General features: G+C 42.4%; 1 protein-coding gene across 5 annotated transcripts in view; it reads left to right on the top strand.

Annotated features, from left to right (window-relative positions):
- Positions 1–16,280, top strand: part of ptpn13 (protein tyrosine phosphatase non-receptor type 13) — a 74,520-nt gene extending 58,240 nt beyond the window's left edge. For 2 of the 5 annotated variants that reach the window (XM_015942937.3, XM_054744440.2), the window contains 30 exons: positions 205–258; positions 629–718; positions 1,144–1,251; positions 1,407–1,538; positions 1,620–2,101; positions 2,486–2,602; positions 3,542–3,635; positions 3,719–3,804; positions 3,895–4,063; positions 8,718–8,932; positions 9,026–9,124; positions 9,215–9,543; positions 9,612–9,771; positions 9,871–10,026; positions 10,366–10,537; positions 10,625–10,835; positions 10,961–11,046; positions 11,132–11,193; positions 11,348–11,503; positions 11,610–11,775; positions 11,861–11,941; positions 12,022–12,128; positions 12,209–12,264; positions 12,350–12,435; positions 12,559–12,707; positions 14,619–14,709; positions 14,833–15,170; positions 15,250–15,465; positions 15,550–15,612; positions 15,689–16,280. In XM_015942937.3, the coding sequence (XP_015798423.3) occupies positions 205–258; positions 629–718; positions 1,144–1,251; positions 1,407–1,538; positions 1,620–2,101; positions 2,486–2,602; positions 3,542–3,635; positions 3,719–3,804; positions 3,895–4,063; positions 8,718–8,932; positions 9,026–9,124; positions 9,215–9,543; positions 9,612–9,771; positions 9,871–10,026; positions 10,366–10,537; positions 10,625–10,835; positions 10,961–11,046; positions 11,132–11,193; positions 11,348–11,503; positions 11,610–11,775; positions 11,861–11,941; positions 12,022–12,128; positions 12,209–12,264; positions 12,350–12,435; positions 12,559–12,707; positions 14,619–14,709; positions 14,833–15,170; positions 15,250–15,465; positions 15,550–15,612; positions 15,689–15,766 (4,409 nt within the window). In that variant the 3' untranslated portion in view covers positions 15,767–16,280. The remainder of the gene's footprint in view (positions 1–204; positions 259–628; positions 719–1,143; positions 1,252–1,406; positions 1,539–1,619; positions 2,102–2,485; positions 2,603–3,541; positions 3,636–3,718; positions 3,805–3,894; positions 4,064–8,717; positions 8,933–9,025; positions 9,125–9,214; positions 9,544–9,611; positions 9,772–9,870; positions 10,027–10,365; positions 10,538–10,624; positions 10,836–10,960; positions 11,047–11,131; positions 11,194–11,347; positions 11,504–11,609; positions 11,776–11,860; positions 11,942–12,021; positions 12,129–12,208; positions 12,265–12,349; positions 12,436–12,558; positions 12,708–14,618; positions 14,710–14,832; positions 15,171–15,249; positions 15,466–15,549; positions 15,613–15,688) is intronic. The other 3 variants (XM_015942938.3, XM_015942939.3, XM_015942940.3) reach the window with 3 other exon arrangements.
- Positions 16,281–23,761: the final 7,481 nt, after the last annotated feature.

Raw genomic sequence — 23,761 nt, forward strand, 5'->3', positions numbered from 1 at the left:
GGCCCATGTGGTCTATAGAATAGCTCAACAAGGGCGCCGAATGAAGGCGGCCCCATTTTCGCGGCGCTTCCGCGGCCGGTGTGTCCCCGGCGTTAGTAATTGCTGAAAGAGGAATTGTTCAAAGTTTAATTTCATTATTAATGAAATGAAAAAGGTGGAGAGGATCTGTTGTGGCCTCCCTGATTGCTTGTGTTGTGTTCCCAGGTGTCAGTATGCACAGTTCCTCTGGAACACCTTCAACTCCAGCTTCTGTTAATGGTACGTAAGTAACTACACACATTTGTGTGCATTATAATGTCTGTTTGGTGGGAAAAAATGCATGTCTGTAAATCAGAATTAGATCAAGCAGAATTGAGTCTTTTTTTCCCCTTTGTGCTGTGAGTTTGTGGGTCTCAACGTTGGCCACAGTCCAACCATTTAATAGTTTAGTTGTGGGTACCAAACACTTTTTTCTTTCATCCAAGTTCAGCTTCTCTGTTCAGACTCATGTTTCAGATGTGCTAAGAGGGAAGGCCTTCAGCCGCTTGGTGCTGTTTGAATGCTGTTCAGTATCAGGAGTAAGTCAGAAACCACAGAGGAAACAAATTTGTTCTACATAAAGTATGTTATGTTTGCTGTTGTTGTGCAGACTCTTTAAAGAAAAAGCTGAGTGTGTTACCGTCACCAGAGAGAGCAGTCACAACCGTGAACTTGAAGAAAAATGTGAAGTATGGACTAGGTGAGCACTGATTTCTACACTAATGGTTGAAATAAGATTTTATTTTGAGTTGGAAATAAATACGCTTTTAACAATTATACAGTTCCTCAAAATGAAAATGAGTAGTGCAGGATTACTAAAATAACGGTTTATATCTGTGTTCGTGAGTAAAGTTAACTGTGCGTTCAGTTCATTTCACAAATGAAACATTGCAAATGAGTTCAGTTCTTTATTAGTTAGTTAGTTAAAAATTTCCTGAAGAATTGCATCACTGACTTGTTGCGTCAGAGACTTTACACCAATCCTCGTACTAGGCAAGCATGTAGCGACAGTGGAGAGGAAAACTCCCTTTAACAGGAAGAAACCTCCAACAGACTCTGGATTAGTATAAACAGCCATCCTTTGTGACTCACTGGGGTTTGCGTGTGCGTGTGTGTGTGTCGTAGGGTTCCAGGTTGTTGGAGCAGAGAACTCTGGTCGCACGGATCGAGGGACAATCATAAGCTCCATCACTCCCGGAGGTCCTGCTGATTGTGATGGCTTCCTGAAACCTGGTAGGCTGGTCTCTTATGACCCTTTACACCCTGCAGCAGTAGATGTTTAAATGTTTTTGTTATCTGCCGAGGTGATGGCTGGAGAATAACCTTCTTTTAGATTTCCATCTGGTTAGTTTGCCATGCATGTAACCGTGGTTATATATGGCATTTAGGTGACCGGCTGATATCTGTGAATGATTTAAATGTGGAAGGACTTTCTCATGCCGCCACGGTTGATATTCTTCAAAATGCTCCTGATGATGTTACTCTGGTAGTGTCACAACCAAAAGAGAGGCTTTATACAGGTAAAAGTAGGAGTATGAATGTTTTTATCGTTAGTGTTTTTATACATGTGGTTTAATCACCTCCCTGTTTCTGTTTGACAGCGTCTTCCCCAAAATGTATTCCTCGCCAACCCCAGTCCTCATTTAAGAAACCAAACTCTGCACAGAGACAAGAACTGGACGTTGATACCTCATCGGAGGAACAACAGGAAACCGGAAGTCCTATCCTTCCTCTTCGCAGCACAGGCACACCATCATCTGTCTCAGCTTCAGTTCACCAGCAGTCCAGCCTCACTTCTCAGGACTCCGGGATGAGCAGTGCTGCTAAAGTCAGCCACTCTCCTTTAGAACGAATTCAGAAGTGCTTGCAACGAGCCACCACTGCTTCCACAGCTGAACTTTGTAGTCCTGATGGAGACACGAGCATGAAGCCTGGTGGTCCCACACCTCCCGCTCTGCCTCCCAAAACTAGAAAAGTTAAACTCTTGGAATTTCCTAAAGTTTCTGAGCAGTCGGACAGAGGGGACACAGACATGGATGAGGAGAATTATTCCAGTAGTCAAGACAAACCGAAGGTCAAAAAGGTGCGGTCTTCGTGGTTGTGAGTTCATTGGTGTGAATAGATTCATTGTTTATAGATGGTGTCATCTGCCCTGGAGATCCATGACCAAAAATACACGAAGGCTTGTTTTTATCCCTGTGAACCAGATGATTCTTCCATGAACAAGCATCTAGATGCTTGGCACAACTAACTGCTCATTATTAACCTTCAACCTGTCATTACGATTTCACACACACACACACACACACACACACACACACACACACACACACACACAGCATGAATGTGTCACAATATCCGCTCACTTTAACTTCACATTGTCACAAAAATTCATCTTCCTCACTTTTTCTTTCTGCATGTTTGCGCTTGTAATAATTCATCTGGATGCCCTGTTCTCTGTTTGCAGGAAAACAACACGGAAATTTTAAATGGTAGTGCCCCAGGGGTCACTAGTCTCCCTCAAGGAGAACTATTTGACATTCAGCTGTCCAAAGTAGACGGCAGCCTGGGCATAAAAGTCACGGTACTGTTCGAGAAGGTTTTCACTTTCTCTTTGATTTTCCCCCTTTCCTGCTCATCTCGTGCTCTTGTGTTCACTTCATGTTTGGTTTGCTCTCTCAGCACTAGTCTGGTAATGTAACTCAGTTTGCATGCCTGCTGTTTTTTTGTTTGTTTGTTTGTTTTCATAAAAATAATGAAAAACAAACCACCAGATCTTTGGTTCAGTAATGACTAAAATGACTAAAACACTTAAATTGATTATTTTATGTGTTTTCTAATGGCTGCCTGCTGTTCCTTCTTGCTGGTAATGAGTGGTTTACTGGAGTGCAGTTAAGCTAACAGTTTTCATGGATTTGAAACATTGATTGGTATAAATAACACTCAGATAACAATCACTTGGTTGTACCTTGACTCAGCTGTCAGATAAATGTCTTGGCTGGACTCATTTGTGATAATAATAAATTTGTTAATAAAGTACAATAAGTTGTTAATAACTAGAGAGATTGAAATGAAGTATCACCTCAGTGTTATTCATCCTCACTAGGGAGATTATGTCACATCCGAGGTTTCTTTGTATTTAAGATGTAAGAAATTCTTAGTTTTTTAAATTTTTGCTTTAGGATTAAGTAAAGAAAATAACAATTTTCATATAATATCAGTTTTTCTTTACTCTAAAAGGGAAAACCAGAAAATTAAAAAGATCAATACAAGATTTATGCTGATGCTAATTGTTTTGCACAACTCTTAAAAACATCATCTAAGCAAAGATCAGCAAAATCCGCAGCTTTTAAGTAAAAAAAAAAAACATTTAATGCTTGCAGAATTTCTATTTTGGTATACTGATCATAATGTACCACGCATCACCCTTAGAAGGTCAAAACCCTCCACATCTGCCATCGACCCCCAGAAACAATAAATACACGTTTCTTATAGAGACTAAGAGTAGTCTCATCCCTCTTAGGGTGGAGCCAACACAACTGTTCGACATGGAGGCGTCTACGTCAAAGGCATCATACCCAAAGGTGCTGCTGAGCTCGATGGACGGATACAGAAAGGTATTAACCACTGTCCACACAAACATTACAACTAAAGACTAAATTGTAAAAACAAAGGAATTTTCTGTCTGTTGTACGTTCAGGCGATCGCTTGATGGCCGTCAACAGAATAAGTCTAGAGGGAGCCACTCATCAGCAGGCGGTAGATATCCTCAGAGAGACAGGGCAGGTGAGTAATGCCTTTTATAATGATGACACATCATTCAGCAGCTGCCCAGATGGCCTCTAACATTGTCTAATCTTGTTTTGTGTGCTGCAGAAGGTGCACCTGCTGCTCGAGAGGGCTCCTCCACCTGCAGGTGGCACTCACGCTCCCCTCACCCCTCAGGTCTCTGCGATCCTTGTCAGCAGTGACAACGAACAAGCCAAGGGCAAGGTGCCGCACCCGGAGCCAAACAAAAAAACAGATTACAGCTTCGTCACAGAAGGTGAGGAAACAACGGGGATTCTGAGTCAGAATGTAATTAGAACATTTGGAGGGCTACTTTTTGAGAAAAGATTCAAAAATCAGTTCTGTGGTTCAATCCTTAAAGGGACTTTACGGAGTTTGAATTTTTATGCTCGCGATTGCCCCCTCAGGCCAAAAGCGTAACGGCAGCTTCAATAGTAGGCTCGTGCACGAGGCGCGCATGCTGTACGTGCACACTCCTTAACAAAAATAACAGCTGAGACGAAGCTCTGTGAAGCTGACGGGGGTCACCTTCACAGAGCTCTGAGAGCTGACAATCCCGTGTGTGTGTGTGTGTGTGTGTGTGTGTGTGTGTGTGTGTGTGGGTGTGGCCCGGAGGACAGAGGGCAGGAGAACACACAGCTAATTAATTAAATAATTTGGTTCTGTACCTTTTCTCTTCAGCACAGCCAACAAGGGTTTATGATGGGTCAGTCCTCCTGCATGCTCGGATAATTCCCTTCCCTTGCTTGAAAAATTGTTCCAAAATGAAAGTTGAACTCACATTTTTTTTATCTGTGAATTCAATGCTGTTCGGCGAGTCCCAAATAAAAATTTGGGCATCTTACTGTAAAAAAATATACCATTAATGTAAAAAAGAAACTCTAAATAAACTGTGTTCTCACCCAGAATCGAACCCAGGTCTCCTGCACAAGAGTCCAACATCTAACTAGATGAGCTAAACCATCACTGATGTTTTTGGTATCTGTAATATTTATATCCTTGATGACAGCTAAAACAACGTTCAAAGAACGGTTCGGAGCGAAAATGGCTATTTTGTTGCTAATTTGCAGGAAATAACTAGAAGAAAGTGGCTAAGGGTCCTCGGAAATGTAGCTAGGTTCATCACTAGGCGTTAGGAACAGCGACAAAGTCGCTGAGTTGGCACTATCTCTCTCTCTGCTGCTAAAGCTACGGATAGCAAATGCTACGGGCGATGCCTGAGCGTGAACGCGCATGAAGCAGCATGCTCGACCCGAGCAGCTCAGCTCAACTCTCTTTTTCTGTGATTTAGCAGAAAAACAGGCAATCACAGTAAAAATGCCAGGGCTCATTCTACAGGACCAGGGCATTGCAGGAGAATGTATGAAAAAGACATTTATTATTTCTATACATGTTTTGGCTGTCAAACTTCCATAATGCCCCTTTAAGCTGCACCTCCAGAATACAGGAACATGCAGTGTTTGTTCCTGAGGGTTCTCTTTTACATTGGCATCTTTTCTGCCATAATTCCTAACATAACATCTACGTAACAGATTAAAGGTTTAGTGTGCTAGCCAGTATCGTGTGGTGTTTTGGGGTGAAAAGAGGTAGTACAGCAGCTCAGTGCCACCAACAATCTGAGAGAACCCCACGAGCAACAGATCAAAACTTCCAGAGCTTGACCTGAATGTCTTCAGACTCGCTCTGGTCCCTTTTATTACTGAACACGACTCCACTTGCCTGAACTGAGAAAGGACTCTAGTGGGTGCACTAGTGATAGACGGGGAGGGGGCACCCACAAGCACAAAGTGATTTTTGTCACACAAAAACACAACAATGGCAGGCAGGGCAGTGATGCTGAACATTCTGTTCAGTCTTGAGGTTTTTGTCAGGCAGCTGGCAGAAAGCTCTGGAGCAGCCAGTGACTGGCCCACCTTTTTAGTTTAGCTTTTAACTGATTACTATTTATTGCATTGCTTGTTTTACCTATTTATTTTTAATTACTGTTGTGTTACACATTCATGTTTTTATTTGTATAATCACATCTTATTGGATATTTTACATCATACATTTTACATATTTTCCATAGTAGCTCGTGTTATTTTACATGTCACGTATTTTGTTCCTTCCAGTGTTTCCTCTGTGGAGCCCTCTGCCTCGGGACCGGTGGTCGATGGCGGCAGCTGGGGCACTCCTAGGGTAGTGCCCAGGTAGTGGTGGGGGGTTGCCACCCTCCCTCCCAGGGCGCCCTGGATTGGTGTCTTGGCTGCTGCCGTCGATCTGCTGCTTTTGAGGCAGATGGCTCCCTTGATGGCGTGTCTTTCATTACCTGTCCAATCTGAGCTCAGCCTAGTGTTTACTGTGGTCTTTTTGTGTGTGTGTGTGTGTGTGTGTGTGTGTGTGTGTGTGTGTGTGTGTGTGTGTGTGTGTGTGTGTGTGTGTGTGTGTGTGTGTGTGTGTGTGTGTGTGTGTGTGTGTGTGTGTGTGTGTGTGTGTGTGTGTGCGCGCCTGGGAATGGTTTGTGGATTGGGGTGAAACTGTCACAATTGTTTTAAGTGTGGGAAAGGAAGGGAATGTGGGTTAGATGGTACGGCTCCCATCTACCTGAATCCTCTTGCAAAGGCTTACGTCTCGGCCCGGCCGCTCCGGTCATCACAGGATCGTCGGCTAGCAGTGCCTACACCACGCTCAGGACAATCCAGACTCTTCTCATGCATTGTTCCACAAATGTGGAATGACCTTCCTAACACCACCAGAACTGCGGCTTCCTTTTCAATTTTCAAGAAACTCCTGAAGACCCTGCTCTTCAGAGAGCATCTTCTTAAGTAGCAACTGTACCAGTGTACCTGCACATGTGACGTGACAATAAAAGTGATTTTGATTTTTTTATTTTTTATTTTGTTGTTGTTAGCCTCAAGGGCAGCATGCCGATTATCACTTGTAAGTCGTTTTGGACAAAAGCATCTGCTAAATATATAAACATTATATGGGTCATTTTAATCTGTTAAGCACTTTGTGTTGCATCCTATGCATGAAAAGTGCTACATAATTAAAGTTTGATTTGATTGATCCAACCTGATCAAATCAAATTGAGTTGCTCTGAGCAGAGCTGTTGGAAAGTTCCATAAGTCTACACACACACACACACACACACACACACACGTAAGTGCATGTTGCTCTACCAGTTGACAGAGAATAGGCTGCATTCACAGACAAGTCCGTTACCCAAAGGTTTTCCAACAAGACCAGAATTTTTTGGCAAAACGTTAAATGTATTGGTAATAATCATCTCATACTGCACCTTTAATAAACATGTTTCAATACATTTTTTGGGTTTAATTATAAAATGTTTCTACAGACTCAATGGTAAATGAGGGGCACTGTTTATTAAATTGGTTTTTAAACTCCAGTAATCTTGACCCTTTTTCTCACCATCAACAAAGTAACAAGTCATAGATAATTGACAAGCTCATGTGCACAGCCTGTTAGCTCCACGAGAGCGGGTCAGGATGGATTGCGCTTTCCCAGAACTGGACCTCGTTAAACAAACAACTTAGAAATGAGATTTTTATTTTATTTTTTATTTATTTATTGAGAACCTCATTAGCTCACACCATAGTGTGGAGCTATTCTTCCTGAGGTCTCTTTCAATTTCATTACAAATATTTTACAAAGCACCCCCATCCCCATCCCCACACACGCACACACACCCAACAACAACAAACTCCAGGAGCTCATTATAATCGTACCACCTCAATTGCTATAATAATATACCAATAAGTTACCACACACTTCAGAGTTCATGAAAAATCTAAATAGGTGAAAACGGAGAGTTTACACAGAGCAATAAATAACTATATTCAAGAATCAAAAATCATATCGCATCACATCCATAACAAACAAAAATTATAGAAGCTGTCATATCAGTCACATTTACAATTCACTGTGCAAAATTTACTGTTGTGTAAACAAAAAAAGCTTTAACTTCTTTTGAAAACATCTTCTATTGTTCTCTAATAACAAAAATCTCGGTATGGCATTCCATGCAACCATGGCTCTGTAATAAACTTCTCTTTGCCTTTGATTAGTTCTGCAGCGCGGTAGTGCGCACCTTATGTCACTTATCTGTCTCGTCTTGTAATCATGATTGTCTGAAAAAAATGATAATTTGTCATGAATTATTTTAGGTATTTTTGTAGTTATTATATTTCTTATAAATGTGATCAGTGAATATTTTAATCTACATTTCACTGTTAACCAGGCCAACCTATCGTGCATCATACTAACATTTGTTCTATAATTACAACCCAGAACAATTCGTGCAGCTTTATTTTGTGCCACTTGTAACTTATTTAAATTCATTTCACTTGTATTAGACCAGATAACTGATGCATAATCTAAATGAGACAGTACTAATGTTTGAACTAAAGATGCACTCATATTTGCCACAATTGTTCAGAGAAAGTCTGGTTCTGTCCTGTTAAGTTTGTGGAAAGTAATTTGTACTCTATTACAATCAGCTTTATTGGTGACTTGCTACATATCTTCACTACTTTAGCTGTGAAAGTCGAGTCAGATGTGGACGTGAAGTGTAACTTAACTGGCTGGCACGGACATGAAGCCATGAGGCTGTAATTTTGGTGCAATGCTGTGACTAATTAGACCACCAGACTGCGGTAATAGTTTAACCAGAGCATTGAAATGGCCCAGTAACGAGATTTATTTGATAATTTGATTTGTGTCTGGAAGAAAGTGTACGGCCAAGTGGAAATTTCTCGTAATGCCACATGAGTTACAAGGAAAATGGAGAAGCGGGAACCATCTCTCTTTCTCTGGAAGATGATTAGCTGATTATTTGGTTTGCTCAGAACTGGAGCATAAATTCCTGCTTATCTGCACATTTCATCAGAACCGCATCATTGTCCCAACAGATAACGTGTTTGAGGTGGGCCTGCTGAAGAACACATCAGGACTCGGCTTCAGTTTCAGCCGAGAGGACCACATTCCTGACGAACCTGCCGGCTCCAGCATGGTACGGGTGAAGAAGCTGTTCCCAGGCCAGCCAGCTGCAGAGAGCGGTCGTATCAAAGTGGGCGACGTCATCCTACGAGTCAACCAAACCCCTCTCAAAGGACTCTCGCAGCATGTTCGTACTCTTAAGTCTCAGTGTGGTCAAGTTAGGCTCTAATTATTTGCTTGCTTAACACATTTGGTGTGTTGTTTCTTGAATTGTTTACAGGAAGTGATCTCAGCTTTGCGTGGAACGGGGCAGGAGGTGACTTTGCTCCTCTGTAGACCTGAGCAAGGTGTTCTACAGGAGATGAATACCTCAGCTGTAGTGAGTCACTAATTATACTTTTTTCACTAACGTGTGATTTTCAAAGGTTCTTTACACATTTTTTAAATGATACCTATCATTCCTTCTCAGACACCAAAGCCATCACCCAGGAAGGAGGTTTTAAATCCGGCAGAGCCCAGCTTGAAGCAGGAAGTGGAAGAGGACACGGAGAGGCTGCTGCTCAAGTCCCCCACCCGACACAACAGCTACAGCGATAGCTCTGATGAGGAGATAGGAAAAGCTTTCAGCGCCTCTGCTTTGGAGCACAGCAGGGACAACTGGGAGAGGAGTGTTTATCAGACTCCCCGTAGCAACCCGGGACTGGGAAACTACAACAGCACCAGTCATCTGGACAGAACCTTCCAGTCAGCTTTTTATTCCCCCGACCTCTCAGTGACGCGGTCAGACCTCAGGAACAGGTGAGCCGCGCTCTGGCTCTTCTTTTTGTGATAACGAGTGGGTTTGTAAACTTAGGTGTTTTTGATAGAAGTACTTCGACACCTGTGGGAGCTGATCCGAAATCATCTCCTGTGCCTGTGATGCCACCTGTCTGTGGTCCAAGCCCAGATCCGCTCCCTCCTCCGTTGCCGATGCCTTCAAAATTCACATTGCCGGGCAACAGACAGGAAATGGAAGAACTGCTCCCGGTAAGGACTTCGGAATAGAAGAAGGGTGACATCTGAGGTGTAACGTGATGAAGGTTAAATATAGATCCAGAGTTGTTTGAATTTCTCGTTTGTTCTTAGGAAGTGGAGCTGAGGGTCTCTTTGGTGAAGTCAGACAAAGGCAGTCTTGGTTTCACCCTCACCAAAGGCAACGATCAGGGATGTTACATCCATGACATTGTACAGGATCCAGCCAAAGGAAATGGAAGGCTTCTGCCAGGAGACCGAATGATCATGGTACAAAATCATCCAGATTCTTGTTTACCGTCCCTCGAGTTAGCAGGAAGCTTCACTGAAACGTGAGCTGCTGATTGGCTAAAAGAACTGAGTTAATCTTTGTTTTTAAAGCGGGTCATACCGGCCATTATGCATCTGTACAACAAAATCAATACATAACAAAAACACACACACCATTAATGAAACGTGTCGTTTATCTGAGGAGTGTCTTTTGCAGAACCTTCTCTCTATCCTGGGCTTCATAACTGCTGTTACACACAAATCCTTCAGATAATCAGCATAACGGTCAGGAGCTGTTCTGTTCTGCGTTAAAAGCAAATCTTTATTTTCTGCTGACAGGTTAACAACGTGGATGTGAGCAACATGGGCCACTCTGAGGTGGTGAGTCTGGTGCGTGTAGCGCCTCGAGTGGTTGATTTGGTCGTAGGGAGGATTCTGGAGGCTCCAAAACCCCCCATGGAAGCCCATGAGCTGCCTGATATTTGTTTTAAGAGTGATCGGGAACCACTGGGTAAGTGACAACTTTCTAAATGTGTTGACCTCAGGAGCAGATGTCTGTAAAACTTCATTATGAGTCACGTTCCTTTATTTGTCACAGGGTTGGTGTTGGACGGTGGCGCCGACAGTGATTTTGGGGTCTTGTTCATAAAAGACATCATCCCCGGGTCACTGGCATCTAAGGAAGGGAGCCTGAGGCCACTTGACCTAATCCACTACATCAACGGCACTTCCACCCAGGAGCTAACGCTCAGAGAGAGCACCAGGCTGTTGGAGCTCTACCTCTATAATCTCACCCTCAAGGCCAGCAGGTAGACGGCACACAGAAAAAATGACCCTTTTTTATAGTTCCTGTTTTTTTTTGTTTTTTTTTACTTTAATTTCAGTGAAAAAAGTTATCATTTTTTTCCTTCTGCTTCTACATTCTTCTCCTCAGGAATGGAAAACCCGTGGTTCCTGGACAGAAAAGTGTCTCTTTTCTTCTAAACAGAGCTGACTCCAAGGGTTCCTCCAGCATGAACGGTTTGTCTGACATCTTAAAACACATTTTGTTGTTTAATTCTCCTTCTAGCTCTCATCTGATCAGTTTGGGCTTTTCTTCTTGAAGGTTTTCTTAAAGGAAGTGATTCGGGAGATGCTGAGGATCTGGTTGCACTTAGTCCTGCAGAGGTGAGTGAAGAAATCCTTCTTCCTACACATCCTGTTAATTGTTTAATTAAAACTTGACCTCAGGTTGGTTTCATTTTTACTCAGAGTGGCTTGAAAAGTGTTGTTAGGCACAGCAAGTAACTGTTGCAGTAAGTCACACTGTTGCTTTCTGCAGGAGGAGATCATGATGTTGGACCTGGAGAAGCCGCCGTCAGGAGGTCTGGGTTTCTCTGTGATTGGAGGGGAGAGGGGCATCTTTGTCAAGTCCATCACACCAGGAGGAGTCGCAGAGTCGTCGGGGAAGCTGCAAGTGGGAGACCGGCTGCTGAGAGTAAGTCCTGCGTCACAAAACGTGTTCTTTCTCAGGCTGCCAAGCTAATTAAGACCATACAGAAGCTTTTTGAAGGGCTTAATGATTGTATTTTTTAATTTTTCAGGTAAATGAAGAGCTGATGACAGGCGTGTCCCACACCAAAGCCGTCACCACCATCCGGAAAGCCAAAGACCTGGTGCATCTCATCATATCCAGACCTTCTGACCAGAACTCCAACACGTACCTGGACTATCTACCCATTAACTCAGACAAGTGTAACGGGAACACGGGTAGAAACCGATTATTCAGTTAGTCTTCTTAACTTTCAGGATCTTTTTCAGATGTTTCAGCATATTGGTTCTCTGTTTCTTTCAGATCCGAGTGAGGCCAGCGGGGTGAAGTCTAAGCTCTGTTCACCATACAAACCCGGCAGCAACCCTTCAGTACCACCCATAGGTGCCGTATGATTCACCACCAGCTTGAAATCAGAATCAGTTCCAGTTTGAAAGTGCTAAACGTCAGATTGTATTTGACAGACTATGAGAGTGATCCACCGGAGGAGAAAAGACTGACGGAGCCGAGCGCAGAGCTTTCAGAGGACACAGACTGTGATGAGTCCTCCTTACCTGAATACTCTCCTGTGGTACGAAACAAACTAAACAGAATAAAACACATTTTTTAACATGTTTCTGTTTGAATGTAACCCTGTTTGAATGTAAACAGACCCCTCGGAAAGTGCCGTTGTTTGAGGAGAGCGTTGACGATCCAAGGAATGAAAAGTAAGTTTGGGCTTTGGGAAAACGAAGGAAATTCTTTATTTTTAAAGATGCTAACATCTGGTTATTGTTCCTGTTGGAACACCAGCTATCTGCAGATGAGTGCAGGGCAGCCCGAGGAGGATGACATCCTGTGGGGAAGTGACGAACTCCCCGTTGAAAACATAACAGACGGTGAGCTTCACCTTCAACTGTGACTCTTTTAGGAGTAAAATCATTGTTAGTAAATGCAGATTTACTGATGTTGTGTATTAATATTTGTAAAGAGGTCAGCCTAAGTTTTATTTTGTCACGCAGACGGACCGGTCATCACGACGGACGAGCTGACCTGTTTGCCCCTGGTCAGAGTGGTCCCTGGTGGCCAGTACTCTGGAGCTAAGCTCAACAAGGTGGTCCGCATGATCAGAGGGCTCCTGGAGCAGAAAATCCCTCTGCAGGAATTTGATGTAATTCTAAATTTCTATTCAGCCAAACAAGAGTCATCTGGACACTTTACAAAGTAAACATTCCAACCGAACCTACTTATCAGTGCAGAGATCAGTTCATTGTGCCAGTTAGTGAAAGGATCCTGTGTACATTTAGAATAAGTAGAAAGTGAAATCCAGATATTATTTTCAGGGTATATTTGAAAGAGTAAATGTTTATGTATTTAGCAGACGCTGTCGTCCAACATGACTTACAAGTGATAATCGGCATGTTGCCCTTGAGGCTAATAACAACAACTTGACATCCATCATGGAGAGGAGGGAACAAAGGAGTGGACGGTGGGGGGTGGGGCGGGGGGGGGGGGTGCAGGGAGGGTGCTAGTTTAGAAGATGCTCTCTGAAGAGCAGGGTCTTCAGGAGTTTCTTGAAAATTGAAAAGGAAGCTGCAGTTCTGGTAGTGCTTGGAAGGTCATTCCACATTTGTGGAACGATGCATGAGAAGAGTCTGGATTGTCCTGAGCGTGGTGTAGGCACTGCTAGCCGACGATCCTGTGATGACCGGAGCGGCCGGACGTAAGCCTTTGCAAGAGGATTCAGGTAGATGGGAGCCGTACCATCTCGGACTTTGTATGCTAGTGTTAGCTATTTGAATTTGATGCGTGCTGCTAGCGGTAGCCAGTGGAGCTCAATGAACAGTGGGGTGACGTGTGCTCTTTTTGGCTTATTGAAGACCAGACGCGCTGCTGCGTTCTGGACCATTTGAAGAGGTCTCACAGTACAGGCTGGAAGACCAGTTAGAAGGGCATTGCAGTAATCGAGGCAAGAGATGACAGTAGATTGCACCAAGAGCTGGGTGGCATGTTGTGTTAGGTATGGTCTGATCTTTCGTATGTTATACAGCGCAAAGCGGCATGAACGGGCAACAGAGGCAACATGATCTTTAAAGGTCAGGTGTTCATCAATCTCAACACCCAGATTTCGAACTGCCTTTGAAGGAGCCAGAGATAGGAAGTCATTTTGGATTGAGAAATTGTGCTGTATGGATGGTTTTGCTGGGATGACAAGTAGTTCAGTTTTAGAGAGGTTGAGTTGGAGATGGTGGGATTTCATCCATTTTGATATGTCAGACAGTTTGATATTCGTGCAGAGACAGTGTGGTCGTCCGGTGGAAATGACAGATAGAGCTGGGTGTCGTCTGCATAGCAGTGGTAGGAGAAGCCATGTTATCGAGTGATCTCACCCAGTGAGGTGGTGTATATTGCAAAGAGAAGAGGTCCTAGTACAGAGCCCTGGGGGACTCCTGTGGCAAGATGGTGCACGGTAGAGGATTGTCCAAGCCAAGATACTGAATGATCGTCCTGTGAGGTACGATTCAAACCAGACCTGTGCTTTCTCTGTGATGCCCATGCTAGAGAGTGTGGACAAAAGGAAGCCATGGTTGACAGTGTCAAATGCAGCCGATAAGTCGAGCAGGATAAGCACTGAGGATTTGGTAGTCGCTTTAGCTTCTTTTAAGGATTCCGTCACAGCTAACAGAGCAGTTTCAGTGGAGTGGCCCTTTTTGAACCCAGATTGGTAAGGGTCAAGCAGACAGTTTTTCCTCCACCACCGCCAGCGTCTTATTCCTCCCATTGTTCACTCCTCCCACTCCTTTGCTTTCAGAGCAGTGGAGAATTTATCTCCACCTGCTTCACCTGAGGAAAGGGAGGGAGGTTTGCTGGAGGAGGCGAGCGGCCCTGAGCTGTATTGTTTTGAGCCTTTGGTTCATGAGTTGCCCGAGGCGACCGGGGGCGAAGCTGTAAACCAACTTTCTTCAGAGGCGCAGCTGAGGCTGCTGCTTTCATCCCCAACAGTGCAGCTGGTTTCAAACTTAATGGCAAATGTCAGTCGCTTTAAAAGAGATTGAAGTCTTTTTTTTTCTTCCCCTGGCAGAATCTTCAGAACCTCCAGCCGCTGGACGACTGCCTGATCGGTCAGACTAAAGAGAACAAGAAGAAGAACCGTTACAAGAACATCATTCCCTGTAAGAGACGCAACACTTGTTTCCACATTTCAGGGCAACATGTCATGTTCATATTTGCTCTCCTCAAACCAGCTGGACTCAGATTGTTGGACATAAGTACGTTTTTGTGTTTGTGCCCTCCAGTCGACACGACTCGTGTGAAGCTTGGCAGAGATGGAGGTTACATCAACGCCAACTTCATCGACATGCAGGTGAAGGATGAGACCTACAGGTACATCGCCTGTCAGGGACCGCTGCCCACCACGCTGGGGGACTTCTGGCAAATGGTGTGGGAGCAAAAGTCCAACGTGATCGCCATGATGACCCAGGAGGTGGAGGGGGGCAAGGTCAAATGTCAACGGTACTGGCCCGACACCCCAAAGACGGCCGAGATGGTGGACGACAGGTTACAGGTAACGCTGATCAAAGACCAGCATCTGGACAACTTCATCATCCGTCTCATCGAGGTTAAAGATGTCCAGGTGACGTATCCTGATTTCTTCTCGCTGACGCTCCTTTGACACGTTAAACGGGCTAACGTCTGTATTTCCCTGTTTTCAGACCGGTGAGAGCCAGATCGTCACTCACCTGAACTACACCGGATGGCCCGACCACGGAACGCCGTCCCAGCCGGAACATCTGCTCATGTTCATTTCCTACATGCGCCACATTCACCGATCAGGACCCATCATCACGCACTGCAGCGCGGGAATCGGACGCTCCGGAGCCCTCATCTGTACAGATGTGGTTCTGGGCCTCATCAGTAAAGATGCAGATGTGAGCATCAGACTCCATCTTGTTTAACTGACAGCTGCATTAAAAAAAAACTGCGGTCTTATAGATTTTATTGTCTTCTTCCAGTTTGATATTTCAGATGTCGTAAGGAATATGAGACTCCAGAGACAAGGAATGATCCAGACGGAGGTGAATGTTTTGGTTTGGTTTTCTTTGACATTCCTTTGGCTCACATTTTCTCACACGTTTTATTTTTTCCTCATAGGATCAGTATATCTTCTGCTATCAGGTGATCCTTTATGTCCTCAGATGCCTTCAAGCAGAAGAGAACATCTCAGGATAGGAGGAGCAGTCGCCCTTTTTACAAGAACAAGAGTTGATGCAGGCAAATATTTGCCAAATTACACGATGTTTTTTTATCTAAATGCCTTTAATTATTCAGCTCCTCCAGAGTAAATCCTTCTACGAATTTATATTTTTAAGTTTGCTGTATTTCTCTCTCTGGCTGCTACTCCTTTTTCGTGCATTTATGAAAGCTGCTGATTTTCTTATCACCCACAGGAGAATACGGATTGTTTTCTTCAGGATTTTGGATGTTTTTAAAATGATCAGTAATTCCATATTTTATGTGGAACTTTTTGTGTATTTTGATGCTGGAAGCTGCCTTGACAGAATACTATGTCAGTATTTGCTATGTAAAGATCTTTTATACCGTAATTGATAATACTGCCTGAGGCAAATGATAAACTTTAAATTGTACATATTCATCTCCTGAAAATGAAATCGATGTGTTTTGAATGTCATGTAGGGGAAAATTTCTTTTAAAAATATATTGAATAATAAACTTGTCTATTTTGCTTTGTGTTTTATTTATTTAAAGTATTTTTTATTCTTGAATTTGTGACTCAAATCAGTCAGCAGGTCGTGGCCGTACAATAATTATACATTTGAATTATTCTTTTATTTAATGTGATGAAAACTTAATGATGTGTCGCATCTCATTCCTGAGACTGACCCGGTGTCGGTACAGGATCGGCTCGGGGTCCTTCGACTGCCGATGACGTCAAAGTAGTCGATTGGCTGAACATGAAGCTTACGTTAGTCACGTTATCACGTTATGATTTTGATTGGTCAGAACAAATTTGCGGTCGTAGTCTTAGCGGTTGTAGTCCTGTAGTTCAAAAATCAACACTTTTTGGAGAAAATATGTTTGAATTTCTAAAGGAAATGTTAAATATAAGCAAATGATAAACGGTGACCCTCAAAAGCTCTTGGTGTTGATGAAATGGGGCAAAATAAAATATAAGAACTTTATTGAAAGACACCAAACAATATTTTGAGTCAAAGAATGTATTTAGATAACAACTAAGGAAATATACAGACGAACCACATTAATACAAACAGATATGACTTCACATATAAGAACTGTTCTATTTTTTGTCAGTCCGATGTTGGTTTTATGCTGTTTCACATTCTTTACGAAACAGAGATAATATGGTGTTTTATTAACAAATTACAATCATAAAGAAAACATTTAGGTGTTAACAAACAAGAATTCATTAACAAAACTGCTGATGTCTTTCCGAAACGTGTGTGCATAGGCGTCATTTTAACCGGGGACGCCGGGGACATGTCCCGGGCAAAATTTGTGATTGGCAGCTGTGTCCCCCCCCCCCCCCCCACTTTCAAAAAAGCCTGCTGATGAGGATTTTTGTTTTACCAGCTCAGATCTTATACCAGGGGTCGGCAACCTGTTCCCATCAAAGAGCCATTATTACCCGTTTCCCACAGTAAAGAAAACACTGCAGTAGCCGCAGCGTTGTGGGCGGGGCCTACCCTCAGACAGCAGAGAGCTGCTCACAACCAGGTGACAGCAGCCGGTACCGGTCGCTCGCATGGGCGTCGCACCCGTGGGGGATTCAACGCCCACAATTTTCCTTCTGTTTTGCTCACCTCCACACCAGTCTGGTTTCTTTAGGTCGCACTCACTCTGTTTGCCTCATCTCCTTCTTCACCTCCGCTTCTGACAGCTGATGTCGGGTTTCCAGGAGAGCAGGAGAGGGAGGGACTTAGAGCTCGACTGAATTCATAATTTTACATCTTGACATTAGCTGTACAAAGTCTGAGTTTGATCAAGTGAAGAACAATAATTTGCAGAGGTTTATAACTGGCGCAGCGCCAGGTTTTCATTTTTGGGTGGGCCACGGTAATTTTGGACGGACCTTAATAAGCAGTGACTTAAGTGAAGCAGGCAGGTCGCGCTAGAAAATTTCGTTTAAAAAGACGTCATAAATGTTTTCCCCCGTCATTTTTATTTCTAAAATATGAAGTAAAAACTCACAATTTAATTTTCATTCATTTGTCATTAATATGTAGTCTACACCCATGCGTTAAGTGGACCATCTTCCAGTAAAAGAAAAGCATCCAGCCCACCTCTCCAAATGCATAAAATGTGCATCACAGCCACTAGGCGCACTGCGCGCACCATCAGCTGTCAGCCCAGACAAGAGCAGAACAAATAGAGAAAGAATAGAGGATAATTGTGTCTGGATGTGGATGGAGATTACATTTTACAGCAGTCTGATCATCATCTAAATACGTAAACCATCACCTGTCTTCTATCCACGCTATCAGCATTATTTTAATTGGTGTGTGTGTGTGTGTGTGTGTGTGTGTGTGTGTGTGTGTGTGTGTGTGTGTGTGTGTGTGTGTGTGTGTGTGTGTGTTTTCCACTTCCAACACTGGTCTAACCAACCAGACCAGTGTGTCCAGTAACATATTAATGTTACAATTAAACAGTTTCACTTCATGTAGGCTAGGAACGTTTCACCTGCCGTAGCCCGACCACTTCTGCTCCACATAAACTTTGTGCGTGATCAAATGTCTCTACAGGTGCTTTCTGAGCTGAAGAGGCGACTGGATGCGTCATGCGTCTCCATATTAGAGACGGGAACAAGCGCTATTCAGCCAAACTTTCATAATTTCATAAAAATAACATTTTTCCAAGTGACACATCCCTCAGAGAGACCGAGTTTCCAGACCGCTTCAGTGGGAGGAAATCAACCAACATCCTTGAGTTTATCCGTCAAAATGAACAGTCAAATGGAAATATCTGTAACCTGTCATTTAACTGTTTTGCCTTCTTGTGAAGATTGTTGCAACGAGAAACAATTAAACTTGATTAACCCCAGAGCCACGCGCACTGCGCTGTAGTCCGTGACTGTAAATGAGGGGGAAACGATTTAATGGGATCCTTTTCTTTTCAACATGGTTTAATGTAAAGTTTCATTCAGTACAAACTTTAGTTACACCAATCTAACGAGACAGAGCCTGGATTTGTATTCTGAACAGTTTAAACATGTTTAAAACGGAGACGTGCGTGACGCGTCTAAAATTCGTACCTGCTCCGCTATTATGGAAATTAAACTAACAGGATGAATAACATGAAATTATTTTAGGCACAGACAACATCCCCCACACTTTTGAAAAGCTTGCAACGCGCCTGGTCGCTCGTGTACGTCAAAGTTATCTTTCATAAAAAGATAATCAATAAAACGATTAAATAAAGTGGATCCAGAAGCTGTAGCCCGTCTCTGCCTTCAATATTCACCCTATTGGTGGTTTTACTGAGCAGGTGCCACTTTTGTCACACGTTTCTTTTTAAAACATGTTTAGACTGTTCAGAATACAAATCCAGGCTCTGTCACGTTTGATTGTTGTAATTAAACTTTGTAGGTGGGGAAGGTCGGAAAGCAGCTCAGAAGCGCATGATTACGCACAAGCGTGACGCGTCAACCCGGTCTCACAGACCGGGTTGGACCTGTTCAGGTTTACGCAGACAATCTTTACATTTAGAATTGGCATACAGATGTAAAATTAATGCAGTAAAATATAAAGCATTTTATTTAAATATCCATTCATTATTTTACAAGCACCGAGAGCCGCATGCGGCTCCAGAGCCGCGGGTTGCCGACCCCTGTGCTAGCCTACTTTATTGTCCCCAGCAATTTTTAAGCCCCACTCAAGTGTATGGCTATTGTCCCCAGCAATTCTGAAAACAAACTGACGCCCTTGCGTGTGTGTGAAAGCCGAGTAGATTTGCAGTAATGTGACGTCTTCGGCAGTCGAAGGACCCCGAGCCGATCCTGTACCGACACCGGTCCAGAAGGGCAGTACAGGGGCATTTCAGAAAATTACACATAACTGCATGTTACAGTGACAGAAAATAATAAAGCGGCCATATTTGGTCAACAAATCTTTCTCAAACTTTTTAAAAGTTTTAAAAACCAGATTTGATTAATATAACTACATTCTCAATATTAGAACAGTGGTTACGTTTTAATGCAATAAAAAGTCATTCTTATCCTAAATATAAATATCAGTCTTGAAAAAAAATCTCCAGCATCCAACTTTACAAAACAGGATGTTTAGGACACAAAACGTTAAAAAACATTCTAGAATAAATATTCCAGTTAGGGCTGCACAATATTAGGAAAACCTGCGATATGCGATAAGTGATTAATACATGATATTAATACAAGTGATTTAAAAAAACAGGAGATAATATTAGCGACTTAGAAAGGATGGTCCAAATTGAAATGTGCGTCATTAAAGAGTGGTTTACTGAAAATAAGCTCACATTAAATATAGCAAAAAAACAAATGTATGCTGTTTGGTATGGCTAATAAAACAGGTTAAGCTGCAAATAGATGGATGTGAAATTGAGCAAGTAACAGGACATAAGTTCCTTGGAATAATAATTGATAATAAATTAAGTTGGAAACCACAAATTAAACATGTGGGGGCAGCAGTAGCTCAACAGGTTGAGCGGGTTGTCTAGTAATTGGAAGGTTGCAGGTTCGATCCTGGCTCCGGACAGAGAATTCTGCTGTTGTGTCCTTGGGCAAGACACTTAACCCACGTTGCCTGCTGGTGGTGGTCGGAGGGACGGGTGGCGCCTGTGCTCGGCAGCCTCGCCTCCGTCAGCGCGCCCCAGGGCAGCTGTGGCTACATTGTAGCTCATCCCCATCAGTGTGTGAATGTGTGTGTGAATGGATGAATGATACACTGTAGTGTAAAGCGCTTTGGAGTCCTCTGACTCTGAAAGGCGCTATACAAGCGCGGGTCATTTATCATGTATATAATAAGGTTGAAGCATCTACATTATGAATAAAGCTCGACAGTACTTGGATTATAAATCACTACGTGTCCTTTATTATTCATTGATTTATCCCCATCTTATTTACTGTGTAGAGATATGGGGTAACACTCCTAAAACATCTATTGTACCCTTGTCTATCATACAGAAAAGAGCCCTGAGAGTCGTTCACAATGTTAGATTTAGAGAACACGCTAATCCGCTATGCATATATTCAAAAATACTAAAATTTAAAGATTTACTTCAACTATATACAGCGACGTTCATGTTTAAAGTGCATAGGAAATTATTACCAAACAAATTATTAATGCTATTTATAAAATCAGATAACGTATATAATTTCAGATACAAACGTAACTTTAGGCATACATATTTTAGACCAACATTAAAGTAATTTTGTATTTCTGTTACAGGTGTAAAAGTTCAGAATAAGCTAAGCAGGGATCAAAAGCAAAGTCCTTCATTGCATAAGTTTAAAGATAAGTATAAAAAAATTATACTAATTAATTACATGGAGGAGGAGGAAAAGTTGTAAAGGTGTTGCATTTGATTGTAATTGTCTATTGTTGGTGAATATATATGGTGAATATATATATATGGTGAATATATATATATATATATATATATATATATATATATATATATATATATATATTATATATATATATATATACACACACACACACACACAGGGAGTGCAGAATTACTAGGCAAGTTGTATTTTTGAGGAATAATTTTATTATTGAACAACAACCATGTTCTCAGTGAACCCAAAAACTCATTAATATCAAAGCTGAATGTTTTTGGAAGTAGTTTTTAGTTTTAGCTATTTTAGGGGATATTTGTGTGTGCAGGTGATTATTACTGTGCATAATTATTAAGCAACTTAACAAAAAACAAATATATACCCATTTCAATTATTTATTTTTACCAGTGAAACTAATAGAACATCTCCACATTCACAAATATACATTTCTGACATTCAAAAACAATACAAAAACAAATCAGCGACCAATATAGCCACCTTTCTTTGCAAGGACACTCAAAAGCCTGCCATCCATGGATTCTGTCAGTGTTTTGATCTGTTCATCATCAACATTGCGTGCAGCAGCAACCACAGCCTCCCAGACACTGTTCAGAGAGGTGTACTGTTTTCCCTCCTTGTAAATCTCACATTTGATGATGGACCACAGGTTCTCAATGGGGTTCAGATCAGGTGATTAAGGAGGCCATGTCATTAGTTTTTCTTCTTTTATACCCTTTCTTGCTAGCCACGCTGTGGAGTACTTGGACGCGTGTGACGGAGCATTGTCCTGCATGAAAATCATGTTTTTCTTGAAGGATGCAGACTTCTTCCTGTACCACTGCTTGAAGAAGGTGTCTTCCAGAAACTGGCAGCAGGACTGGGAGTTGAGCTTGACTCCATCCTCAACCCAAAAAGGCCCCACAAGCTCATCTTTGATGATACCAGCCCAAACCAGTACTCCACCTCCACCTTGCTGGCGTCTGAGTCGGACTGGAGCTCTCTGCCCTTTACCAAACCAGCCACGGGCCCGTCCATCTGGCCCATCCAGACTCACTCTCATTTCATCAGTCCATAAAACCTTAGAAAAATCAGTCTTGAGACATTTCTTGGCCCAGTCTTGACATTTCAGCTTGTGTGTCTTATTCAGTGGTGGTCGTCTTTCAGCCTTTCTTACCTTGGCCATGTCTCTGAGTATTGCACACCTTGTGCTTTTGGGCACTCCAGTGATGTTGCAGCTCTGAAATATGGCCAAACTGGTGGCAAGTGGCATCTTGGCAGCTGCACGCTTAACTTTTCTCAGTTCATGGGCAGTTATTTTGCGCCTTGGTTTGTCCACACGCTTCTTGTGACCCTGTTGACTATTTTGAATGAAACGCTTGATTGTTTGATGATCACGCATCAGAAGCTTTGCAATTTTAAGACTGCTGCATCCCTCTGCAAGATATCTCACTATTTTTGACCTTTCTGAGCCTGTCAAGTCCTTCTTTTGACCCATTTTGCCAAAGGAAAGGAAGTTGCCTAATAATTATGCACACCTGATATAGGGTGTTGATGTCATTAGACCACACCCCTTCTGTCACAAACCCTGCTTCCGTTTGACAGAATGCATTATGTGTAGCAAACGTTTGAGCTGACCATTCATTGAGATATTAATTTGTTCTTATATGCATATTGCACATGCTGATATTGCGATGACAATATATTTGCGATATATTGTGCAGCTCTAACTCCAGTATTTTGGAAGTTGCGTATTTCCACGGCCCAATGTTACGAATACGGTTTAATTAGTTTAAGGAATCTTTTTAAACATGATAAACATGAAACTAGTTAAACTCCTGTGTTGTACTATTAGGTTTAATTAGTATGCAATAAATAATTCAGTCAAGTGACAAAATTCGTGCAAACAACTAAAACTTTGTGCAGAAGTCAGCAGCATACACGTGTCTTTACAAAGACCTTCCACTAGGTGGTGCTAAAACTCATGATTTCATCACTACAACGGATGAATCTTGTGTTTTTGTTGGGTTATTAGCGGCAGGTGAAATATTTGTACTTTTGGACGGAATAGAGGGATGTGAGCTTCAGATTATGGCGTGTAATGAACTCAAAGTGATAAAGACAGATAAAGATCTGAAACTACACTTGTATCTGTTATGCTTACAAATTTTGGACGGATGGACTCATTTGGAAAAGAAAGGAAGATGGAGATTTAGCGTCTTCTGGGGGCAACAATCTAGAACAACACTCTGGTTCCATCCTCATTACAAAGACGTTGATAAAGAAAAAAAAACATTCGATGTTTTTGTTCTTTAAATCTACTTTTATAAAGTTACGATGGTTAGTTTTTAGTAGAAAAACGTATTGGAAGTCCTTCCAAAATAAAAGGTTGTGGCTTTTGAAACGTTACCAACAGGGAACCCACTGTAATAGACTTTTTTCTCTTATTATTTAACTAAAAACACAGTTAAAACGTTCATAAAACAGGGTTCAACAGGATGGTTGTGTGGAGTCAAATTAATAAAGCCAGCCAGCTACAGCGCTAGAAACTAAACCAACTGACTTTTAACATGTGAGAAGAGGTATTATTGCCCTCCAGTGGCGACTAGCCGTAACTACACCTTGATTCTTCTCATGCCTCCTTATCTAGGAATTGT

The sequence above is a fragment of the Nothobranchius furzeri genome, chromosome 6 (assembly GCF_043380555.1).
Source record: "Nothobranchius furzeri strain GRZ-AD chromosome 6, NfurGRZ-RIMD1, whole genome shotgun sequence".
Lineage (NCBI taxonomy): Eukaryota > Metazoa > Chordata > Actinopteri > Cyprinodontiformes > Nothobranchiidae > Nothobranchius > Nothobranchius furzeri.